The sequence below is a fragment of the Chlamydomonas reinhardtii genome, chromosome 14 (assembly GCF_000002595.2).
Source record: "Chlamydomonas reinhardtii strain CC-503 cw92 mt+ chromosome 14, whole genome shotgun sequence".
NCBI lineage: Eukaryota > Viridiplantae > Chlorophyta > Chlorophyceae > Chlamydomonadales > Chlamydomonadaceae > Chlamydomonas > Chlamydomonas reinhardtii.
Window position 1 is genome coordinate 2,002,319 of NC_057017.1, and position 21,793 is coordinate 2,024,111.

The following is a 21,793-nucleotide window of genomic DNA, read 5'->3' on the forward strand; positions in this document are numbered from 1 at the left end:
AGAACCAGGTTTGCATGTCAAGATGTACACAGTGCATTGCTCAAACGTTTCAGAGGCATGCACTGGGAGGGCGAGGGCGGGTAGTCGGCACTTTGACACCCAGCGCATGTTGGCACGCGCACTCACTACCCTCCCCCCATGTGAACATGATCATGTCAGACGCCTTTGAAGTGCACGTTGCCAATGTGCAGCCTAGACCCAGCTTAGTGCGACGGGGAAGCATCAAGCAGACACTAGCGGCACAGCACACACCGCGACTCCGTGCACCAGCATGCACGCACGGCCTGCCCTGTCCCTGCCCCTCTTGAGCCTGTTACTCACGCATGCGTGGGATATGGTCATGTTTGTATGCGTTCTGGGGACGATTGAAGGACCGCATCCGGGCATGGATGCCTGTACTGCATGACCCCTTGGACTCCATACGTCATTTCCCAGTCCCCGTCGCGTCCAAAACTGCCCAGTGTGAAATTTGGCTGACGTTGCTAGCACTTGTACTGCAGCGCTGATTTCTCAACCTCGCCAGCACCTGCACACGTTTGAACTGCGCGCGCTGCCGGGTTGAACGGCGCGGGGAGCCTGCCACTTTCAACCCTGCAGTGAATAAATTCTTGCAACACCTCAGGCTACCCCCATTTTAGCAATCTGGATACGCCCTGGATACATGACCGGGCCGCAGCTGCAAGCTCAGCAGCGCGACCAGCCCTTTCCCGCCCAGCAGAAGCGCGGTGCACTCCGCGCTTCCGCGCCCTGCTTCGTTCCCGGCGCTGGCAGCTTGCCGCAGGCCTCTCGAGGCAGCACATCCGCTCCAAGCAACAGGAGCAGCGCAGCACCGCGCGATGTGGCATCCACCGCTGCGCCTGCAGCAGCGGCGGGTCTGGGTCGCCGGGACACGGGCTGCAGCGGCGGTGCAGCTGCGGATGGGCCTGGTGCCGCGACGGCTGCGTGCGGAAGTTGCAGCAACGGCGGAGCGCTGCAGCTCGACCCAGGTCACGGCGCTGACGTCGCCGCTGGCGTGGCGCTCGGCGCCGCGGGGGCAGTGACGCCGAGCCAATGCGATGCGGGTAGGGCTGTGGAACAAGGCGAGCGCGAGTCCACGAAGCAACACGGGGAGGAGCTGCAGGGTGTGTTCAGTTGCGGGTGGGCGGAGTGAGGAGATGGGACTTCTGGAGCTGTGCTCCCCTGTGTAGTCCGAGCCATGACCCACGGGCGGTCCCCTTGACCCGCACCATGCCTATCTGCCAAGTGCCCAACCAGTGCCCACTTCTGTTTCCTGCCCCCACCTCCCACCTGTGCTGCCTACAGGTGGCGGCGCCGACCCGCCGAATGGACGTGGGCGGGACCCGGCGTCCGTAGCTGCAAGCCTAGCGGCTGGGGCGGCGGCAGCTGGCACGGCGCCGGCAGCAGCGGGCCCGGCAGGGCCGCCTGCACTGGCGCGCTCACCCTTCGCAGCGTCCTCCGCCTTCGCTGGGCACGAGGCCCACGACCCAGATGACAGCGACAGCCCCACTGCTGCTGCTGTCGCTGGCGCTCTTTTGGACACTCCAGAGGTGGCGCTTGCGACTGGCGCCGCTGCAAGCCCCGGCGCTGGCCCCGGCGCGCCATCGCCCCCTCCCGGCTCGGTGCCGCCGTCGCCAGGGCCCAGCTACAGCCAGCAGAGCTTCATCCAGGCCTACAGCCAGGCCTGCTACAGCCAGGGCGGCGCCAGCCAGCCGAGCTGCAGCCACAGCTGCTCCAGCCTCGCGCTGGCGGAGCGGGTGCTGTCGCTGGACGCGCCACAGCGGGATGCGGTGCTGCGCACGGCGCGCCTGGTGCGGGCCGCATCCCGCGGGTTGACCGCCGCGGTGGCCTCGGCGGCAATGGCAGCGGCGGCGCTGCCAGCAGTAGCTGTATCGGCGGCGGCGGCATCTAAGGCACCGGCGACGCCGGCACTGCCACTACCATCGATACCACCGGCAGCTGTGGCGTCCCAGCGGGGCGATGGGTCAGTGGCATCGGCCACAGCGGTGGCGACAGCGAGCGACGAGGCCGCACCTACACCGGGGCCGCCACGACCGCCGCCGCTGCCGCGCCCTTTGGCGGCTGAGCCCGGCACGCTCTCGCCAGTGGCGGCCTCCGGGCCAAGGGGCCGCGGGGCACTACCATGCTCCTCGTCCTCCTCCTGCCTCTCCGACCTGAAGCAGTGCTGGCAAGTGGCGTCCGCCGCCGCCACCTCTACCCCTGCTGCTCCGGACGCTGCCGTCCCTGACTCCTCGGCTGCCAGTGCCGCTGCCGCCGCGCGCCTGCTGCCGGGCGCACACCTGCGGCGCGGTGGCGACGGCTTGGGCCGGCCTGCACCGCCGCTGCCCTCTCCAGCGCTGCGCCCAAGGCTGCACGCCGCCAGCAGCAGCACCGGCGGGCCGCAGCTGCTGGGCTGGTCCACGAGTGAGCCCGCCTCCGCGTCCGCCTCCGCGTTTGCTTCCGCATCTGCTTTCGCAACAGCCGCAACATCACGAGCCGGCGCCGCCAGCCCGCTGCTGCAGCCCGCCGTGGGCCTAGCCAGCCTGAGAACCACGGGCGCCAGGGGTCTGCAGCCTGCCCGGCCCGCACCGCCGCTGCCACCGCCGCCGCCGCTTCCACCACCACCGCCACTGCAGCCTCGAGCGCAGGTGCTGGCGCTCACTGCCTCAACCTACTGCCCGTATTCAAGTGCGCCGCGTCCACCGCCACCACCTCCTCCGCCGCCTCCGCCACCGCCGCGGGGGTCGCAGGCACAGTCGCCGCACTCGCATCCTGCACCGGCACCCGCTGTCACAGCCGGCACGGTGGCGGCGGCAGGCGATCCAGGGCTGCTGCTGGGATTTGCGGCGCTCAACGCCGCTAGCAAATCCCTTGGAGCCCCGCCCCCGCCCCCGCCTCGGCCGCTAGCACTAGCGGTGGCTGCGCAGCCCTCACCTCCGCTTCCTGCAGCGCGGGTGGCACCGGCGGTGACCCAGCCGTTGGCCATGCCCATGCCACCGCCATCGCAGCTGCCGCAGCATCAGCGGTCGCTTGGCCGCCGGCAGCTGGACTGGAGCGGCGTGGATGAGCCGGCACCCCAGCGCGCGGCAGCGCTCGCGCACGAGCACGCAGCTCGCGCCTTGTACCCCGGTCAGCATCAGCGTCAGAACCAACATGAGAACCGGCACCAGCACCAGCACCAGCACCAGCACCAGCATCAAATGCACGGTGGTTTCCCACACCTCCAATCCCCGTCGGACACCCTCGCCTTTGAAGCCGCCGCCGCCGCGCCAGGCCGCCACCAACTGCAGTTCTCGGGCCTGGATTCGGGTCTGGATCCGGGTCAGGGTCTGGATTTAGATTCGGGTCTGGGCCTGCCGGGCTTGGGTCTGGAGGAGTACGGGTGGCTGGATGGTCTGGTGGCGGCGGCGGTGGCGGGCGAGCAGGGCCGCTTTGAGGATCTGCTGACGGCGCTGGGGCCCGAGGCGGCGGCGGCGTTGCTCGAGGTCCTTGACACGCTTGAGCCGCCGCAGCCGCAGCCGCTGCTGCAGCCGCAGCCGCCGCAGCAGCGGCCAGTAGCTGTGGCGCCGGCGGCACCAGGGGCGCCGGTACCGCCAGCTGCTGCGCCGCCGCCTGCAGTGCCTTTCATGACAGCCATGTATGCGTCAACCGCGGCGCCGCCGGTTGGGGCCGAGCGGCGTGCGAGGGACGCAGCGACCGGGCTGGACGGATCCGCGGCTGCCGAGGGCGCCACGCCCGCCAAACACAGGGCTGCAGCTTCTGCAACAGGAGCAGGCGTACGATCAGCAGGCGAGGATGAAGCGCCGCTACAGCCTGACACGCCGGATCAGCTGGAGCAGCCGCAGCGCCTGCCGCCGCCACCGCAGGCGTTTTTCGCTGTTGCCTCGGCACCGCCCCATCACCGGGCGTCAGAGGGCTGGCGGTATGCTGCTGCGGGCACCCAGCCCAGCAAAACACCAGCGGCCACCTCCTCTGCTGCAGCGAATGCATTGGCGGCCCCCGAGCCAGCTCGTCCCGCGCCGACGCTTGACGGCCGCAATCTTGTAGGAGGTGCAGCCGGTGGGATGCAGCGCGCAGCCGCCAGCCCATTCGCAGCCGCCGCTGACGCCGCCGCAGAGCCGCCGCCGCACTTCAACAGCAGCGCGCCTCAGCCATTTACGAAGGGCACTGCCACTGCGGCTGCAAAGGCTCCCGGCGGGGTGTCAAAAGTAGCCACCACAGCGGCTTCGCCATTCGAGCTTGCTGCGGCTCATGCACCTGAGTCTGATTGTGATAACCACCGCAAACAGCAGCCTTACCAAGAGCAGCCACAGCAACAGCAGCAGGCGGGAGAGGGAGGGCTGCGGCGGCCAGGCAGTGACGACTTCCACGCGCCCGCACACATTATGCCGCTGCTGCTCACCACCGCTCGCACCATCCGGCCGCTGCGCCGCAACGAGCGCCCCGCCGCTGCGCTTTCGCCGGCCACCCTGCCGGGCACTGCCGCAGCCGAAAGCTCTGCCGCAGCCGATGACGGAGCCGCTGCTGCCGGCAGCTTGATGAGCGCCAGTGCCAGCGCCGGGCCCAGTGGCAGCAGCACCGGCCGTGAGGGTGGCCAAGCAGGTGCGGTACGCCTGGCTGGGCTCACCAGCGGGGCCGCGACTGCAGCGACGCCGGCGCGGCCGCCGCGGCCGCCGCTTCCACCGTCGTCGTCCGCGCCACGGCCACCACCGCCACCGCCGTCGCCGCTGCTGCCTTGCGCGGGCACGAGCGAGGATTTTGCTGGCCCGGCCGATGCAAATGCGGGCGCCGGCTTTCACACCCCCACCGGCAAGGCTGCGGCCGCCGGTTGTCACGTGGCCCATACTGCCGGCGTCGCTGTGGGTCCAGACACGCCGTCTGCTCAAGGACCTGCTAAGCCAGACGCAGCCAGCAACCCCACCGCGATGTCGGTGGCGTCTGCGCCTGCGGCGGCGCAGTTGCCGCAGCCCTCGCAGCAGACATCCAAACTGGCTATGACGTCGCCCTTCGCGCAGGCGGCTGTGCAGGAGCAGCAACATCAGCGGCATCAGCAGCAGCAGCAGGTGGCATGTGGATCCCCAGCTGCGCCCATCCATGCAGACGGCGGCGGCGGCGGTGGACCTGCGCAGCAAGGCGAGTTGTCAACGGAGGCGGGTAGCATCACGACCTCCGGCAATGCGGCGGATAGCATCACGGCCTCCGGCAATGCGGCGGGGGCATCCGCTGCAGCGCCCTTCCAGAGTGCGCAGAGCCCACAGCTGCGCACGCCCATGCCGCCAGGACCCGTTGCGGCGTCGCTGCGGCGCCGCGGCTCCTCCCGTGCCGCCAGCGGCCAGCTGCCGCCCCTGCGCAGCGGCGGCGGCAGTGGTTCCGGCGGCGGGCTGGGCTCGCGCAGCGGCAGTGTCCGCACTGCGCTTTGGCCTGTGGCGCAGCCGTCAACGCCGCAGACGCCGTCAGCCTACTGGCATCAGCCGCCGGCAGGCACGCCGGGGCCGCCGCCGGTGCCACACGGCACGCCGTTCTCGGCCTGGGCCGCGGTGCCGGTGTCCACGCCGCGTATGGGAGCATCGCGGCAGGGCAGCTGGCAGCTGCCGCCCCTGGCGCCGGCGGCAGTTGCAGCTCGTCACGTGCTGCACACCTCGCCGTTCACGTGGCAGGCGCCTCTGATAGCGTTGCAGCTGCAGCCGTTGGCCGTGTCAGCCGGAGCCGCCCACGCTGCCACCGCGCCGCCAGAAGCCGCCGCCGGCGACAGCAGTGGCAGCGACAGCTGCAGCCACGCCAGCAGCTGGGGTGCGACGGCAGGATCGGGCGGCGCTGCGGCCGCCACCGCGCGCTTGGTGCGGCAGGCATCCGGCGGCAGTGGCAGCGCCACTCCTCAGGTGCCAGCAGGCCCTGCAGCGCAACAGCAGCAGCACCAGCACCGGCCTCAGCCTTATCATCAGAATGGGCATGACCAACAGCAGCAGCGGCAGCCGTCAGGCAGCTACGAGCAGCTAGGGCCCGTGCTGCTGATGCCTCAGCCGCAGCAGCCGGCTGTAGTGTCTTGCCCGGGCGGTGGGCTGGTGGCGGTGTGGCAGCTGTCGCCGGCCGCGTCTATGGACTTGCACCACCGCCACCACCATCCCCACCAGCCCTACGCCTGCCCAACTCACCAGGACCAGCAACCAACTCACCAGGCCCCCGCTTCGCACCTGCAGCCACAGCGGCACCCGCATTTGCAGCACCCGTTGCAGCACCAGCACCACGCGCCACAGGCAGTGGCAGACGCCCATGCCTACGCGCACAGCCACACTTACGGCTACAGCCATGGCTACGGCCACTACGTAGGCGGGGACGGGGCTGAGGCTGAGGCTTGGGCTGAGGTTGGGGCCGCCGTGTACGGCTTCCCAGATGCCTATCAGCACCCGTACCCTTACCCGCCCAGCTATGACGCCGGCGTACAGCAGCTGCAGCAGCACGAGGCATACAGCACGGACAGCGCCGGGACTGACTACCCACAGCAGCCGTACTTCCACTCCTACCAGCATCAGTACCAGCAGGCATACGGATTTCCCGGCCATTATCTGCCGCCCTCCCAGCCCCACCACCAACACTTCAACGGTTACAAGCAGCCCCACACGCAGTACGAAGGTGGTGTGTGCCCCGAGGCACGCGCGGAGCCTCACAACAACCAACAGCAGGACACGCCAGGCGACAAGCGGTCTCGCAACCCGTCTGCACCACCCAAGGCTGCGGCTGACGGTGAGTAATTTGAACGGGCTGGGTGGTCGGTTGCTTGGCGCAAGTAGCGTCGGAGTAACATTGCGGCACATGCGACTGAATCAAGTATGAATGCTTTACACAATACACGCCATGCCGTGCTACTGCCTTTCCACAATCAGTGTTTCCGGTTTACGATGGCGATCCAAAGAACTTTGTTCCTGATCACATGCCGCTCAACGGCGCAGCCCCTTACCCTGCCCATCCAGCATCTGCCCTTCACACTTCCCTCCTGCTGCAGGTGCCCACTCGCAAAAACAGGGCACCGGCTCCGCCATTGCAGGCTCCGAGCGTAGCACGCAGCGCGCTGCTTCGCCGGCGCCCCGCTCGCCGCCACTTGAGCCTGCGCCTGGCCCTGGCGGCGCCCGCAGCTCTCACGAGCGGTCCATGACGCCGCCTCAACAACAGCAGCCTGTGGAGCCGCCGCCGCGGCAGCAGCAGCGGGAGGGCCGGCCGCGAGAGCGCATGCAAGGCGCCTTCACGGCCGAGGAGGAAGCCGCGGCCGCCGAGGGCGGTGGCGGCGCTAGCCACCACACCGGCACATCGGCAGCGGCGGCTGAGGGGCGGCGCCTATCGCCGCTACCACCCAAGCGGCCGCGGCGCCAGCATCCGCAGCAAAAGCAGCTTCAGCCGCTGAGGCCCCCAAGTCGATCGCCGTCTTGCGCGAGCGCCCGCAGCCACGGCACGCCCTCCGCAGCCAGCGGCAATGGCAGTAGCCTGGGCGACCTGGTCTCCGCTGGCGCCGCAGGCGGGGCACCGCCGGAGGATGCTGCTGCTGGGGCGGTGCAGCCGCGCGACACGTTGTCCACCCTGCGCTGGTGCCACGTGCAGCACTCGCGCAAGCAGGTGGGCACGCGCCTTCGCTGCCTGCTTTGCTGCTGCCGTCTGCCTGCCCTTGCCTGCTGCCACTCCTTGCCCACCATACTCGAAATCCTAAAACCCGCGCTAGCTAGCTTTGCAGCACTGTAATGCAGCTCCGCGCTCCTCCGACCCAGCTGGCGCTGCTGCCTCCTCTCACCCCTCCTCAAATCGCCCCTCTCCTCTCGGCCATCTCGTCCCGCGCCTCCCTCTTCAAAACCCTCACGCTCTCCACTGAATTTTCCAGGAGCCGTCGCTGGACGAGGGGCAGGTGCGGGAGCTGGTCAAGGCGCAGCTGCAGGCCAGCAAGCCCATTCGCGCCCCCTGGTACCGCGACGCAGCCGCCAGCCGCCAGCAGGCGCAACAGGCCGCAGCGGCGGCGGCAGCCGCCGTCACATCATGCAAGGGCAAGGGCGCGGCGGCGACAGGGCCGTCGCCGCCGCCGCAGCAAAGCAGCGCCGCTGCAGAGTCCGGCGCCGGCGCCGTCGGTGCGCTGGGAAAGGGAAGAGAGGCACATGACAGGAGCGGCAGTGTTGGGGAGCTGGTGCAAGCGACAAAGCGAAGGAGCAGCAGCGGCGGCGCGAGTGCGGTGGCCCCGCATGTGGCCCGGTCGGCGCCGGCAGCGCTGGCTTCGGGCCCAGAGTTCGGGTCCGGGATGGGCTTGGGTCTAGGAACCGGTGTGTTCATTCCCGGTGGTCGCGCGTGAGGCGCGGCCGTAGAAGGCTTTACACGGGTTTACGTGCGCCGGTGTGGAAGCGTGAGAATCCAACCTTCAACTTAAGTGGCAAAGAGTCCAACCAAGTTTAGCAAAATAATCTGGGCGTTGATGGCTTTTGAACCCAATCAGTCGCCGCCGCTATGTTATCCCCAATGGGCATTCGGAGGCTGCCATGCGAAGCTGAACAGAACCCATTGCTAAACCTATTGCTGTTCCGTTGTGCCGAGGGGCTCCGAAGATTACGGAGAGTGCCATGCCGGTGAGACATTTTGCAAGAGGATCCAGGTGTTTGGGGGGTGCGATAGCAGAGAGCCCAGTTGAGACATAGAGACACACGAGCACAGAGACACACGAAGCGCAAGGGCAGTCAGGTCAACACAATGAGTTGGTGAATATGGATGACCCACAATGAATGTAGACACGGGTAACGTACACAAAGGCTAGCAACGTTGCATAATCTGCTCGACATACTGTAACGTAACAGGCCCGCCCACGTAACCCACTCACCCTGTGCGGCTAAAAGGCAGCCGCCGCCAACGCGGCTCCGCCTACCGCACCGCCCGCTGCTCCTCCAGTGCCCCTCCTGCCGGTGCCACCGCCGCCGCCGCCTCCATCAGCTTGCTTAGCAGCGCCTCTTGTGCCGCCAGGCCCGACTGGTAGGCGCCGCAGGCGCCCGCCGCCGCCACCAGCGGCTGCAGCCGGTCCTCCCAGGCGGCGCCGGGCTCGGCGGCGGCGGAGGACAGCGCCCATGCCACGTCCTCGTACAGCTGCTGCAGCTGCGGCGCGGCAGCGAACACCGCGCGCAGCAGCGCCGCCACGGCGGCCTGGTGCTGCCGCTCCACGGGGATGCACTCGCGCGCCTTGAGCGCACGAACCCTGGGGGGATGAGTAAGGGGTTGAGGAGGGAAGTGGGTTGGAATGTGGGGGCGCTGGTGTGGTCGCGGCGGTTGCGCCCGTGCACGAGGACGAGGTGTGCAAGTAGGGCGCCTAGCGGTTTGTTGAGCGTTGGGCCGCGGACCGCACCTGTTCGCAATTTCTTGCTGGTCGGCCACAATGGTGCGGAAGTTGGCGTTGGCAGTTTGTAGCTGCTTGCACAGCGCTTGCTGTGTAGTGACGGAGGCGGCCGCAGGTACGCTCCTGTGTGCTTGGAGCGTGTCGACACGGCATTTCACGTCGTGCCACTCAGACGCTTGCAGCACATAGTCGCTGGCAGCTCTTAGCGCAGCCGGCGCTTCAGCAGCAGTGTGCGGTCGCCTAAGCCCGCTTTGCTGCGCGAGCGCGAGGATGTTGCTGAAAGGGTTTAGCGCCGAGCTGGAGCCTGGGCCTGGGCCCGCCCCAGATATTGTAGAGCTTTGCATTGGATTTGCTTGAAATAGGTAACAATGCAGGTCAACTTAAGCAGCCTAGAAGTGAAAGCGTTGACGGGAGCTGTCGGGCTTCGAGTAGTTTGCTCAGAGGCAACTATGTCTGGAATCCAGAATTGAGATGCATAGGGATGAGCAAACAGAACACTCTGCTGCCGTTTGCAGGGACTTCGGGCTTTCTTTCGTGGAGTTGGCATCGCAAACCCATCTATCCTTCCAAAGTGCCCAATACCTACTCAATTGGTGTCTAGGCGCATCACTTTTGCTGATCCATCCAAATAAAAAGGTGAGCAGGGTCGGCGAGGCCCTGTAAGCCTCACTTGCCGCTGACGAGGCGCCGAAAAACGCTCGCAGGACCCAAAACTCGCAGACACGGTTCGATAAGATAAATCTCTTGGAGTTAATAACTTGCATTGTACAGATCACTCTCGCCGACCCGAATTCGTCGTCATTTGCTTGCTTTGCGCGCAGATGGCCACCATGCTCAACGCCCAGCGTGTCGCCCTGAAGGGCCGCGCCTTCCAGCCTTGCGCGCCCATGGTCGCTGTCCGTGGTCGCCGCGCCCTGGCCGTCCGCGCCTCGGGCGACGACGCGTTCGCCAACTACAAGCCCACTATCGCGGCATTGTTCCCCGGCCAGGGTGCGCAGAGCGTCGGCATGGCCAAGGACCTTGTGGCGACCGTGCCGAAGGCCAAGGAGATGTTCGACAAGGCGTCTGAGATCCTGGGCTACGACCTGCTGAAGGTCGGTGCAGGTCGGGGCGGACGTACCGGCCAAGGGCGGTCAGGACGTCTTGCAGTCAGAAATCGGATGGAAGCGGGGGAGGGGAGGGGAGGGGGCGAGGGGGGGGGGGGTAAGGAGAGGGGGGGCAAACGTGCCTGTGGAGAGAGAGGGGTTAGGCACTGGGGGTTGAGGCCTAGCGCGGCGGACACGGTACACGGTTGGCGGGGTGCTGTCACAGGGGCGACGAATGGCGCAGGGTTGCTACTTGCTAGCCAGGTCTCACCAGGGTATCTCGGGACAGCATGTTTGCATGGACCGTACCTATACAGTGCCGCGGTGCAAGCTCCCGTGAAGCCAGAAGGCCTTGATCAGGCGTTACACCCGCCTGCGGCAGCACCTCACCTCACCTCACCCATCCCACCCCAACCCCGACGGCGCCCCACCCATCCGCGCCTCACGCTCCTCGCCTGCTTTTTTCCTGCTGCTGCTGCTGCCTCCTTGCTGCTGCCAGGTGTGCGTGGAGGGCCCCAAGGAGAAGCTGGACAGCACCGCCGTGAGTCAGCCCGCTATCTACGTGGCCTCGCTGGCCGCCGTGGAGAAGCTGCGCGCGGACGAGGGCCAGGTGCGTGTTCTAGGGTTTGAGGGTCCAGGGTACGCTCGTGCGTGCGATGTGTGGCTGGGTGGTGCGTCTGTGTGGGTTGTAGATACCAGCCCGCATTATACGGAACCCAACGCAAAAGAGCGAGAAGTAGAGCCTATGTTCTGACAACGGAGGGGGTGGCAGGCGATGGAGCGTGTTCTAGGGTTTGAGGGGTAAGGGTGAGTTCGTGCGTGCGGGGGAGATGGCTGGGTGGGGCGGCTGGGTGGGGCGGCGGGGTGGGGCGGCGGGGTGGGGCTGGTGGGGGATGGGGATGCAGGGGATAGGAATGCAGGGGGATGCAGGGACAGGGGTTGCAGATGCAGGGGTGCAGGGGCAAAGTGTGCGGGGGGTGGGGGAGGGCTGCACGGGCCTGGAAGTTGGTTGAGAAGCGACCGCGGGGGGGGACAGCACGTGGCACTTTGCAGGAGCGAGTGCATCGGCACGGCCGTGGCGGGGGCGTGTGGAGCATTGGATAGGGCACATGGGGGGGATGGATTGCGGGGCAAGCCTCGCGTCACCCATGCGAACCCTGCAAGGGCGCAGCGCCCGTCAGCCTGAGCCGCCGCCGCCACCGCCACAACCACCACAACCACCACAACCACCACAACCACCACCTCAAACCTCCTCAAACCCCACGCACACTGCCCTCCCGCCCCCTGCAGGCCGCCATTGACGCCATTGACGTGGCGTGCGGCCTGTCGCTGGGCGAGTACACGGCCCTGGCCTTCGCTGGTGCCATGAGGTGCGGGCGGCGGGGGCGGGTGTGTGCGGGCGGGTGTATGGGCGGGCGGGTGGGTGGCTGGGCGGGCGGGTGGGTGGGTGGGTGGGTGGGCGGGCGGGTGGGTGGCTGGGCGGGCGGGTGGGACCTGTACCGTCTACCAGTAACTGAGCTGATCGTGAATGCTCCCCCACCACCCCCATGCACTAACATCGCGACTCCCTCCCAACCGCCCCCCCCCCCCCATGGTCTACCGTCTACCACTTCCTTAACTTATCATGAATGTAACCCCCCACCCTCCCTGCAGCTTCGAGGACGGCCTGCGGCTGGTGAAGCTGCGCGGCGAGTCCATGCAGGCGGCTGCTGACGCGCAGCCCAGCAGCATGGTGTCCGTCATTGGGCTGGACAGCGCCAAGGTGGCGGAGCTGTGCAAGGTGAGGGGCGAGCGGATGGGAGAGGAGGGGGTGGAGGAATGGGGGGAAGGGAGGGGGGAGGGGAAAGGGAAGGGGAAGGGGAAGGGGAAGGGGAAGGGGAAGGGGAAGGGGAAGGGTAAGGGGAAGGGGAGGGGAGGGGAGGCGTTCATCCGTGGAACAGGGAGTGAGCAGCCCAGGGTGCCGGAGCTGAGGTTAGGGGGGAGGAAAGGTATAGGTGCTGGAGCAGGCGAAGCGGGAGTGGCAGAATAAACGGTCACGGAGGTTGTGAGTCAGGACAGATTGGGGGGCTGTGCGGGAGCCACACGGGCAACTGGCCAGGCGCCCCACCAGGCGCCATGCAGCAGTGGCCACACACAACCCGCGTCCTGCCCTGCCGCCGCTCTGTGCACCCCCGCCCCGTGCACGCGCGCACCTCATTTCCTTGTGCTCTCACACAATCCTTCCCCCCTTTGTGCTTTCCTGACACTGCCCCCCCCCCTGCCTCCAGGCCGCCACGGAGCAGGTGGGTCAGGACAAGCCGGTCCAGATCGCCAACTACCTGTGCCCCGGCAACTACGCCGTGTCGGGCTCCAAGGAGGGCTGCGACGCTGTGGAGAAGCTGGGCAAGAGCTTCGGCGCGCGGTGAGCGGGGCAGGGTGGCGCGGGGCGGGGCGGGGTGGGGCGGGGCAGGGGTTGCTCTAGGCAGGGCTAGGTGCTGAGGTCATTGGTTAGTGGGGGCGCAGCGGTTGTGGACTACATTGGATGGGACGGGAACGGTGCTTCACGTCTGAGCTATTACGGTGTTTCGTTTCTGACACTCCTGCATTTCCTGCCCGTTTCTTCTTCTCCCCCCTTGCTCGCTGTCCTGCTTAAACGGTTCCTGGCCTCCTGCTGTACCCATTTCTTCCCGCTGTCCGCAGCATGACTGTGCGCCTGGCTGTGGCCGGCGCCTTCCACACCTCCTACATGTCCCCCGCCGTGGACAAGCTCAAGGCCGCCCTGGCGCAGGTGCGGGGGCGGGGGGGGGGAGGGTTGGAGGGGGGGAGGCAGGCGGAGGGAGGGTGGGTGGGGAGGTGGGGAGGCCGCAGAGGCGGGAGGGGGCAGAGGTGCGGAGCGGGCAAGGGCACGGAGGAGAGTGGAGTGGCGCGCAGAGGAGTGTGCAGCGGGTAAGGCCAGGAAGTGGGGGGCGGGTGAGTGAATAGGCCGGAATTAAGCCGGAGTGCGGCAGGGCCGCCTAGCCCTCAGCGCTAGCCCTCAATCCCTCCGGTGACTCCCGCCGCTTCCCTCCCCCAACCCCACTCCCAACCCCTCCCCCAACCCTCCCCCAACCTTGTGCTCCTGCAGACCAACATCGTCAAGCCGCGCATCCCTGTGGTCTCCAACGTGGACGCCCAGCCGCACTCCGACCCCGCCGTCATCAAGGACATCCTGTCGCGCCAGGTGCGGGGCGGGGCGGGGGGGAGCACGGGTGGGGAGGGGAGGGAGATGGGTGCGGGGCTTGAGGAAGGATGCGACCGGGACGGGGGGAATGAGGACGCAGTAGCAAGGCACCTTCAGGACACCACCGCACACCGCCACGGCACCCTGGCACCACGCAACGCCACAAACCGCCACCGTCGCCGACGCTTGACACCCACTAACAACCACGCCACGCGCCCCTCCCCCACGCCACGCCACTCCCTCCTGCTTTCAGGTGACCTCCCCCGTGCTGTGGGAGAACACCATTAAGTCGCTGCAGGAGAAGGGCCTGACCAAGTCCTACGAGGTCGGCCCCGGCAAGGTCATCGCTGGCATCGTTAAGCGCATGGACAAGGGCGCGAACATCGTCAACATCACCGCTTAAAGCATAAAGCGTAAAGCTCAATTGGTTGGCTTTGTGCATGACTAAAGGCTTGGCTTTGCCTATAATGGCTTTGTTAGGCATGGCAGATGTACCGGAAGGACCTCGGAGTTTGTTGGGGAGTTTTGCCCCAAGCCTTTTGACGGTGAAGGCTCTGGACTGACTGAAAATGAAACCCAAAAGAAAGGTTGACGGTGGCGTGGTGAAGGTGGTGGTGGGGGTCCATTCTTGGCTGAGGCTGTGTGGATGGGGCATGGGGCACGGGCATGGGGCAGTCCCCAGCACACGGATTTGTGTCGAGGCCTGGCGATGCCAGCTGTTGGTGCTGCTGTGGGCTGCGGAGCATTGGAGTTGCGGTTAGCTGCGCACTTAAAAATGACCAGATTGCGGCTGGCATACGCAGGTAGCGTGTCTTGATTGGCTGGTCTTGGGCGGATGCCGGACGGTGTGCGAGGCATGGAGCAGAGTATGGGACACGGAGCCGTGGCTTGGACATTTTGCCCTGTAAGTGCACTGGCAATATAAAGATTACAAACTGTGGGCCAAATGGTGCGGATGTCTGCAGATGTGATGGCGGGGCTGCGATGATGGGAGTTCGGGTTGGCCAAACAGGGGCCAAAGGCCCCAAGCAGGGCCAAAATGTCAACCTCCGGAGAAACGGATTTAGTGATGTTTTGGGGCTCCACCAAACAACGAGAACAGAAAACGGGCATGGAGTAGAAGTCAATGGGGGGCTGCGCGCGTTCGGTGAATTGGTGGTACATGGGGACGTTCCGCTTTGATGGGTGGGAGGGGACGGATGGGTGGGAAGTCCGCGTCCCGTCTACGCAGGCGTGCGTGCCGACACTTGCCCACGCACTTGCCCGTCGGGGCCCTTCCCCTTATGTTTGCAGATTCGCAGACCTCATGCCAATGACGCATATGAAGCCAACAATGAGAGGCCGACCACGCCGCCATCCAGCCAGCCGCATCTGGAGGTTGCTGAGAATGTTTGTGTTCAAATCATGTTTGACGGCGCCACGCTGGCTGGCGTGAATCAGCACCGTATGTATCAATTGTATGCCATTTGTTGGGTTCTGGGAATCAGCTGCACCCTACGGGACTTTATCAACTTGCCACTGTCCCATCACACCTGCCTTGCCACTGTCCCATCACACACACACCCATCACACACACACACACCCTGCGGGGCTGTGATGATGGGAGTTCGGGTTTGCAGGGGTTTGCCAAAGTGCCATTAGGTGTCAGCCCCGTGAGACGGGAAAGTTAGTGACGTTTTGGGGCTTCCACTCCTGCTTCAACAAACAACAATAAAAGGAAACCGGCATAGAGCTAAGGAAGATGTCCGCGTAGGCGTGCGTCCAGGGGTCGTATCTTGTTTTGGGGGTAAAACGGCCGGGTGGCCGCCGTCTTTTGTCTGGGCACATGGCGGGTTGGGGGCTTCTCCATAGGAATTGGGACAAAACCCGCCCCAAACCCGGGCCAACAAAGTCTCGCCCCAGACATTAGCCCCCGGGAGGAATGTCTAGGAAACGGCCAAAATGGCCAATTAATGTCTGGAGACATTAAGATAGGAGCCCTGCGTGCGTCACACCGTGCATGCCGACACCTGCCCGTCGGGGCCCTTCCCCTGATGTTTGCAGATTTGCAGACCTCACATGCCAATGACGCATATGAAGCCCACACAGGGAAGTCCGCGCCGCTACCGCCATTTAGCCAGCCGCTTCTGGAGGTTGCTGAGAAAGTGAGAATGTCTGTATTGTGCCGTAGGGGTGCACGCCTAACGTTGTACTGTGCAAGTTTAAATGGGCAGATGACGTTGTGCGCGTGCAGCTCTAGGGCATCCGCCGTTCCCGAACTTGGGCCTGCCCGAAAGGCGAAAGCTTGCCTCCCCCGCATGCCCCCTTGCCGCCTTGCGTCATGCCCCAATCTCTCGCCTTCTGCCTCACCCTCTCCCACATTGCAGCCTGCTGTTAAGTTCGAGGTGCCGGCAGGCGCCATCTACAACGTCGGGGGGCCGGGCGCGGCCCTGGAATTTTTATCGGCGCTGGAAGCACCACCTGCTGTTCAAGGAGCTGAGGCTGGCGCGGGTAATAGCTAACGGCGAGTGGCTACCGTATCATGCGGAGGCATGCACGTGCTGACAGCGCTGATTGGGAGGACCTGAACGTGACTGTGGAATTGACTGATTGTCGATACCACTTGTTGTGCTGCGTTATCCTGACAGTAAAAGGACTAGCTAGCAGATGACAGACCATTGTTTCCACAGCACCGCACTACAAGAGCGCGACAGTGGAAATGACTGACGCCCGCAAAGGCTGCGGAAGACGTTACTACTGTTAGAACCAAACCCGCTGTAACGGCACGTTGCGGGATTGGACTGCGTACCGCCAAGTCTGGACGAACCTGACATTGATGGTTACATGTAATGATCGTAGGGACACGTGGCTTCCTTTCCGGGACTTGACGCAACCGGAGCACCGCCACTTCATGAACTGCTAGCTCGCAAGCCCCTAGATGCCTCTAGAGGCACTTCGTTGTACTATGATTTGCGCGGAGACAACCACGTTCGCGCGTTCATCAGTGCAGCGGCAACACTAGGCAAAAAACGCATGCCGTACCGCACATGCCCCGAACTAGCGCCGCAACTACTAAGCAATCCGCCTGCTTGGGGTCCTCCCTAATGCATCTAGTGTTGCTATTGAAGAATCAATGGTCAACCTAATAGTCCGCATCTCCATCTGTAATCGGATGACTAGATTCCTAAGGGGTTGCAAGACAATCCTTGCCTCTCTAGTACATGCTAGGCCACCAGCCGCCGCAGGCTAACATATTGCGCTCATACCTCTGCGTGGCGGTACTATGCGGTAAGCTGCCCCATCATGCTATTATCCATGCTTGCTCGTAGCTGCAAACAAAGCCTTCTGTTGTTCATTCCTGCCTTGCCTGCTAGTCACCCTACAAGAAGCCGAATATGGCGCCATGCCCCTTCTCACAAAATCCTCATCGATGGAGGCACCATTTTCGCTCGCACCTCATCTTACAGATCCCGCTCTTCGGACTCCAGCACCGAGTCTTCCTCGTGGTCAAGCGCAAACGTGAGCCGGCGCTCCTTGAGCCGCTTCTTACCAGGCGGCGGCGGCGGCGGAGGCGACGGCGGCGGACTGGAGTCAGACTTTTTGCCAGACGGCGGCGGCGGCTTGGCTTTACGGGGATTGACAGCGCCTCCCGCGGGTGGCGGCGACTTCTTCCCTTTCTTGGTGGGCGCGATCTCGCCTCCCGTACTGATGGGAGCGGGCGGGGGCGGACGCTTGCGTCCGCCGCCTGTGGCTGTAGCAGGCGGCGGTGACTTGGCGCTGCCCTGACTCGGCTCCGGGCCAGTGTTGGAGACGTCGGTGTTGGGTGCAGGATTAAGTTTCGGGGGAGGCGGCGAAGGTGGCGATGGCGAGGGAGGCGAGGGGGAGGGGGGCGGCGGTGACGGCGGCTTGGGAGATGGTGGTGAGGGTGAGGGCGGCTTGGGTGATGGCGGAGTTGGTGGCGGCGGCCGTGGCGGTTTCGGGCTGGGAGGCGGCGATCGAGCAGGGGGGGACGGTGGTGACGGTGGTGACGGGCTGGCGGGAGGGCTGGGCGGCGGCGGCGGCGAGGGCGGGTGGGAAGGGCGCCGCTTCATGGGCGGCGGCGAGTCCTCGCCGGGTGGCGAGTCATCCATGATGCCCGGCGGCTCGGCGCGCGGCGGCGGGCGCGGCGGGTGCGGCGCGGGGGGCGGCGCGGGCGGCGGTGAGGGCTGTGTGCAGTCGGGGTCGGCCTTGTCGATCAGGCCATCGCAGTCGTTGTCCTGTGGGGAGCCAGGAGGCACCCCAAAAGGGACGGGAACGGGCGGGGCAAGCGTCACAGGGCGGAGCAAAAGGGATGGCATGCTGCCAGCTGTGGAGCGACCCGTCCATGCCCTTGCGCCAGCGACCCTGGCTCGTTTTCCTCAGAAGCGCAAGCCCCGCCACTCCCCCGTCACTCATCGCTCGCACCGACCTGTCCGTCCCCACACGACTTCTCTGTGACCTCGCTGAAGCGGCACAGCCCCACCCGGCTGCCCAGGACGCCGTGGGACAGCTGCTTCAGCATCCAGCCCTCGGTGGCGTTACTGTTACATGAGGAGGAACAACACGGATGCGGTGAGGTAGAGCGTGACGTAGGTGACCATGAGAAGCAGCATGGGCAGCAGAGCCCTGCGGGTAAGCAGGCAGCCCAGCCCAGCCCAACCACGCAGTCACTCCCCTCCCCTCCCCTCCCCTCCCGTCCCGTCCCGTCCCTTCCCTTCCCTTCCCTTCCCTTCCCTTCCCTTCCCTTCCCTTCCCTTCCCTTCCCTTCCCTTCCCTTCCCTTCCCTTCCCTTCCCTTCCCTTCCCTTCCCTTCCCTCTTCCCTTCCTTCTTCCCTTCCCCCTGCCTGTGCTCCGCGCGTTTAGCTTGGTTTGCTTCAGTTTTGGCTGGTAGTTACAATCGCCACGCACAGGCACACACACGCACGTACCTGAACGTCTCCCCCGTGAACACGGCCTGCACGTGCCGCGTGCGCCGTACACTGGTCTGGGTGGCGCCGTCGAAAAAGTAGATAGACGTGGCGTACAAGTACATGTCAGGCATGTCCGTGTCGTACCGCCCGCTGTCTATCCGGTACGAGATGTAGTACGACACCGGAAAGCTCGCGGGGCCTGTTGTGGCAACGCCGTTCGCCACGCCAGTGCTGACCTCGCGCCGCCCGTCCGGCGTCCAGTCGGGCTGGATCCAGATAATGTGCGCGTCGGTGGTGTGCTGAGCTGGCAGGTCGAAGTACAGCCAGGAGTGCTGCGGCCACGTGGCCGAGTTGAGCACGGCCAGGGGCTGCCCCCAGCCCAGCTGCCAGTTGTTGGGGGCGTTGAAGCAGCGCAGCGCGCAGCAGCCGCCCATCAAGCTACTGTAGTCGCAGTACTCGCAGCCCTTGGAATCGTTGGCGTGGTGCAGGTACAAATTGTGCCCCAGCTCGTGCATGTACGCCATCACGCTGGAGCTGGATTCGCCCTGGATCCAAACCATGCTGCTGACGTACTGCAGCCCGTCCGGCCCCTTGTCCACCGGGCCCAGCGTGCCCAGCCCCGTCCAGCCGCAGCCGGCCTCGTACATGAAGCCACGCGGCATGACCAGCACGCGGTGGCGGTAGCGGGTGAGGTCCACGCCCAGGGCGGAGGCGGCGTACTGCTGCGCCCAGGTGTGCCAGCCCCAGTAGTCGCGATAGGAGCAGGTGCTGGTGGAGAACCTAATTTGGGGGGTGGCGGGTTTGGGGGGTTGGGGGTTGGCGGGTTTGGGGGTTGGCGGGTTTGGGGGTTGGCGGGTTTGGGGGTTGGGGTGGGTTGTAAATACGGTACCAGCCCAAACTCAACCAAACCCAGCCAGACTAGAGGAGCAGTGGAGGTGGGGTGGGGTGGGAGGGGGAGGAGGGCGGGCGGGCGGGTGGAGGCGATGGTTGTGGCATGGTGCTCCCCTCAACGAGCGCACCAGGGTGCATTGCCGGCACTCCCAGCCGTCCCTAATTCTGTGGGCGCTGCCGAGTATCGCCCACACCCAACATGGGGGGCCCACATCCCACACCCTAGACCCAACCCACATCTACCCCACGCCCCCACCTGTAGGCCGAGGAGTTGAAGTTGCAGGGCAGCTGCACGGGGCCCACCACCAGGCTGTTGCCGCGGTTCATGGCGGTCCTGAAGGGAGGAGGGGAGGGGCAGGGGAGGGGAGGGGATGGGCAGGGGAGGGGAGGGGGGAGGCATAAGGACAAGATCCAGGAGGGTAGCCGTATGGCGGGCGGGTGGCCAAGTGTAGCACGGCTAGCAGGCGCGCTGGCTAAAAGGGCTGTGGTCAACGGCCCAACCCGAATGAGACCACCCAGTCCCCAGAACCAAACTACCGACATGTCCTGCTTGAAACTCGGGATGGTCCCGACCCCTTGGGTAACCCTTACCCGCACACCCGCCAGGTTCGTGCATAGCCACCGGTGCAGAGGCCCCGCCCCGCCCCGACCGCCCATGCCCATGTGTCCCCTGTGCTGCCTGCACACATGCGGGTGCACTTGCGCTGCGTCCCGCCTCCTGTGCTGCCACTCACTTGCCGCGGCTGCACTCGGCGTAGTAGGCCTCCAGCGTGGGCCCGCGGTTGTTGGGGCCCGCGAACAGCACGCTCTCCAGGTCCTGTGCGCGTGCCGCCATCAGAGGATCGGATGAAGTTATTGAGATATATATATATGTATGACACATACCGTACGAGTCGTAGGCCTGGCTTGCAGGCAGCATTTACAGCCAGCACGCCTCCAAGGTTACACGCTACTCGGCCGCTCCGCCGTCCCTCGTGCAGGCGCCTCACCCAGCCCCTGCCCCAGCCCCTGCCCAGCCCCTGCCCGCACCTGCACGCTGATGGACGGCCCGAAGCCGCACATGCCCACCACCATGTACAGCACAGGCATGTCCCGGACCACACGCGTGTTGCGAAGCGCCGTAGCCGCCGCCGCCGCCCGCGCCGCGCCCGTCGGCCCATCGCCGCCAGCCGCCCCCACCGCCTGCAGCCCGCGCGGCCGCGTAGCGGCAGCCACCACCGCCGCGGCGGCGTCAGCCGCCGCCGCCGCGACAGCGGCGGCGGCCGCCGCCAGCGCTGCGTTCGGGTCTACCTGCTCCATCATAAGCCTGTGCCTGCCTGCTACACCCTCTGTGCTACTGCCGCCGAATGCGGCCATCCTGGAGGCGATGCTGACCGCCACGATGGCGTCCTCGCCCTGGCGGTAGCCCGTGACCATGACGGGGTCCCCGGAGCCCAGAGGCGAGTGAAGCAGCGCGTGCGGGATGTGCAGCTCGAACAGCGAGAACGCGGGCTCGGTAACCTGTGTACCGGGGCGGGCGGGTTGGCGTGGGCCTTGACACGTCGTCTTTGCCGCGCCCGGGCGGCGTGTGGCGTGTGGCCAAGTACACCCCACGTTCGGCCTTTGCTCCCATGTCTGCACGCCCCATCATCCCACAGTCCGCACCCCATCCCAACTCCGCCACCATGACACCCAACTCCGCCGCCCATAGCTGTAGCCGGCACCCACCTGCAGCAGGTATATGATGTCCGTGGAGGTGTGGTCGTCGCCCTCCTCCCCCGCCATCTCGCCCGTCATCATCATCAGCGTGCCTATACCGACAGCAAGCAGCGGGCAGTTGTGTGATGCGAGACATTGCTGGGTGATTGCCACATTATGAAGATGGCAACAGAGGTCGGCTGGCCGATAGAATGGGAGCTTAGCCAGCACGGCATTGCCAGAGGCCCGGCGGTGGCATGCCCCCACCCCCCTCCCTTGCTTCCAACGCTCACCTTCCCAGCGTTCGAGGTTGAGATCAGAGTCCTGACCTCTTGCCATCGGGACGCGCAACAATACCAAGGATAGGAGGCATATGAGCCCAAGCCGGACCCCGGACATCGTCGTCCGGCAGACACCGGCGTGCATCCTTGCGCGAGCCCCCTTAAAACCTCGAGACGCGGTTCCACAGCCTCCTATCTGTTGCGAAATGTGCTCATGCTTGGCTTTAAGCTGAGCTTGCTGGCTGTCTGTCGTCCCCGACGCGGCAGCTGCGCAAGTCCTGTAGCGGCCCGCGACTCGCGCAGACAGTGACTTGGTATGCTTGTCGTGTCAATATCTATGTTGAATGGCTTGAATTATGTGTGCTTGGCGCAGGCCTGGGCCTGAAAGTGGAGGAAAAACTTTTATT

General features: G+C 65.6%; 5 protein-coding genes across 8 annotated transcripts; 3 read left to right on the forward strand and 2 right to left on the reverse strand.

The window, feature by feature from the left end:
• Positions 1-157: 157 nt before the first annotated feature.
• On the forward strand, positions 158-8,820 carry CHLRE_14g621501v5 (uncharacterized protein). 4 transcript variants are annotated; one of them, XM_043070190.1, is made up of 4 exons: positions 158-1,061; positions 1,303-2,685; positions 2,794-6,738; positions 6,998-7,759. In XM_043070190.1, the coding sequence occupies exons 1-4, from the start codon at positions 662-664 to the stop codon at positions 7,723-7,725; spliced, it is 6,456 nt and encodes a 2,151-aa protein (XP_042916864.1). In that variant the 5' UTR covers positions 158-661; the 3' UTR covers positions 7,726-7,759. The 4 variants fall into 4 exon arrangements, with proteins under 4 accessions (XP_042916864.1, XP_042916863.1, XP_042916865.1 ...); XM_043070191.1 differs by lacking the exon at positions 6,998-7,759 and having other exon boundaries at positions 2,794-6,789; XM_043070193.1 differs by lacking the exons at positions 158-1,061; positions 1,303-2,685; positions 2,794-6,738 and adding an exon at positions 7,862-8,820 and having other exon boundaries at positions 6,878-7,602.
• Positions 7,762-9,807, reverse strand: CHLRE_14g621600v5 (uncharacterized protein). Its single transcript, XM_043070194.1, has 3 exons — positions 9,356-9,807; positions 8,840-9,208; positions 7,762-8,107 (listed from the first exon to the last, which is right to left on the reverse strand). The coding sequence occupies exons 1-2, from the start codon at positions 9,688-9,690 to the stop codon at positions 8,881-8,883; spliced, it is 663 nt and encodes a 220-aa protein (XP_042916867.1). The 5' UTR covers positions 9,691-9,807; the 3' UTR covers positions 7,762-8,107; positions 8,840-8,880.
• A 100-nt stretch (positions 9,808-9,907) lies between these two features.
• CHLRE_14g621650v5 (uncharacterized protein) lies at positions 9,908-15,089 on the forward strand. Its single transcript, XM_043070195.1, has 9 exons — positions 9,908-9,982; positions 10,168-10,440; positions 10,931-11,041; positions 11,722-11,801; positions 12,085-12,211; positions 12,699-12,832; positions 13,111-13,198; positions 13,535-13,630; positions 13,884-15,089. The coding sequence occupies exons 2-9, from the start codon at positions 10,177-10,179 to the stop codon at positions 14,031-14,033; spliced, it is 1,050 nt and encodes a 349-aa protein (XP_042916868.1). The 5' UTR covers positions 9,908-9,982; positions 10,168-10,176; the 3' UTR covers positions 14,034-15,089.
• Positions 15,090-15,557: 468 nt separating this feature from the next.
• CHLRE_14g621676v5 (uncharacterized protein) lies at positions 15,558-16,402 on the forward strand. Its single transcript, XM_043070196.1, has 2 exons — positions 15,558-15,774; positions 15,997-16,402. The coding sequence occupies exons 1-2, from the start codon at positions 15,664-15,666 to the stop codon at positions 16,129-16,131; spliced, it is 246 nt and encodes an 81-aa protein (XP_042916869.1). The 5' UTR covers positions 15,558-15,663; the 3' UTR covers positions 16,132-16,402.
• Positions 16,403-16,437: 35 nt separating this feature from the next.
• CHLRE_14g621700v5 (uncharacterized protein) lies at positions 16,438-21,777 on the reverse strand. The gene is made up of 8 exons (XM_043070197.1): positions 21,399-21,777; positions 21,136-21,218; positions 20,458-20,928; positions 20,163-20,245; positions 19,685-19,762; positions 18,556-19,317; positions 18,057-18,168; positions 16,438-17,865 (listed from the first exon to the last, which is right to left on the reverse strand). The coding sequence occupies exons 1-8, from the start codon at positions 21,442-21,444 to the stop codon at positions 17,071-17,073; spliced, it is 2,430 nt and encodes an 809-aa protein (XP_042916870.1). The 5' UTR covers positions 21,445-21,777; the 3' UTR covers positions 16,438-17,070.
• Positions 21,778-21,793: the final 16 nt, after the last annotated feature.

Bases quoted from the DNA above. Each gene is read 5' to 3' on its own strand.
- CHLRE_14g621501v5 (XM_043070190.1), top strand. From the start codon at position 662: ATGACCGGGCCGCAGCTGCAAGCTCAGCAGCGCGACCAGCCCTTTCCC. The intron at 1,062-1,302 runs GTAGGGCTGTGG...TGCTGCCTACAG, and splicing joins GCCGAGCCAATGCGATGCGG to GTGGCGGCGCCGACCCGCCG. The intron at 6,739-6,997 runs GTGAGTAATTTG...CTCCTGCTGCAG, and splicing joins ACCCAAGGCTGCGGCTGACG to GTGCCCACTCGCAAAAACAG.
- CHLRE_14g621600v5 (XM_043070194.1), bottom strand. From the start codon at position 9,690: ATGCAAAGCTCTACAATATCTGGGGCGGGCCCAGGCCCAGGCTCCAGC. The intron at 9,209-9,355 runs GTGCGGTCCGCG...TCATCCCCCCAG, and splicing joins CAGCAAGAAATTGCGAACAG to GGTTCGTGCGCTCAAGGCGC.
- CHLRE_14g621650v5 (XM_043070195.1), top strand. From the start codon at position 10,177: ATGCTCAACGCCCAGCGTGTCGCCCTGAAGGGCCGCGCCTTCCAGCCT. The intron at 10,441-10,930 runs GTCGGTGCAGGT...TGCTGCTGCCAG, and splicing joins TGGGCTACGACCTGCTGAAG to GTGTGCGTGGAGGGCCCCAA. The intron at 12,833-13,110 runs GTGAGCGGGGCA...CGCTGTCCGCAG, and splicing joins GGCAAGAGCTTCGGCGCGCG to CATGACTGTGCGCCTGGCTG.
- CHLRE_14g621676v5 (XM_043070196.1), top strand. From the start codon at position 15,664: ATGTTTGCAGATTTGCAGACCTCACATGCCAATGACGCATATGAAGCC. The intron at 15,775-15,996 runs GTGAGAATGTCT...CCCACATTGCAG, and splicing joins TTCTGGAGGTTGCTGAGAAA to CCTGCTGTTAAGTTCGAGGT.
- CHLRE_14g621700v5 (XM_043070197.1), bottom strand. From the start codon at position 21,444: ATGGCAAGAGGTCAGGACTCTGATCTCAACCTCGAACGCTGGGAAG. The intron at 20,246-20,457 runs GTGCGGGCAGGG...GCACGCGCACAG, and splicing joins GGCCGTCCATCAGCGTGCAG to GACCTGGAGAGCGTGCTGTT. The intron at 19,318-19,684 runs GTGGGGGCGTGG...CCCCCAAATTAG, and splicing joins TTCAACTCCTCGGCCTACAG to GTTCTCCACCAGCACCTGCT.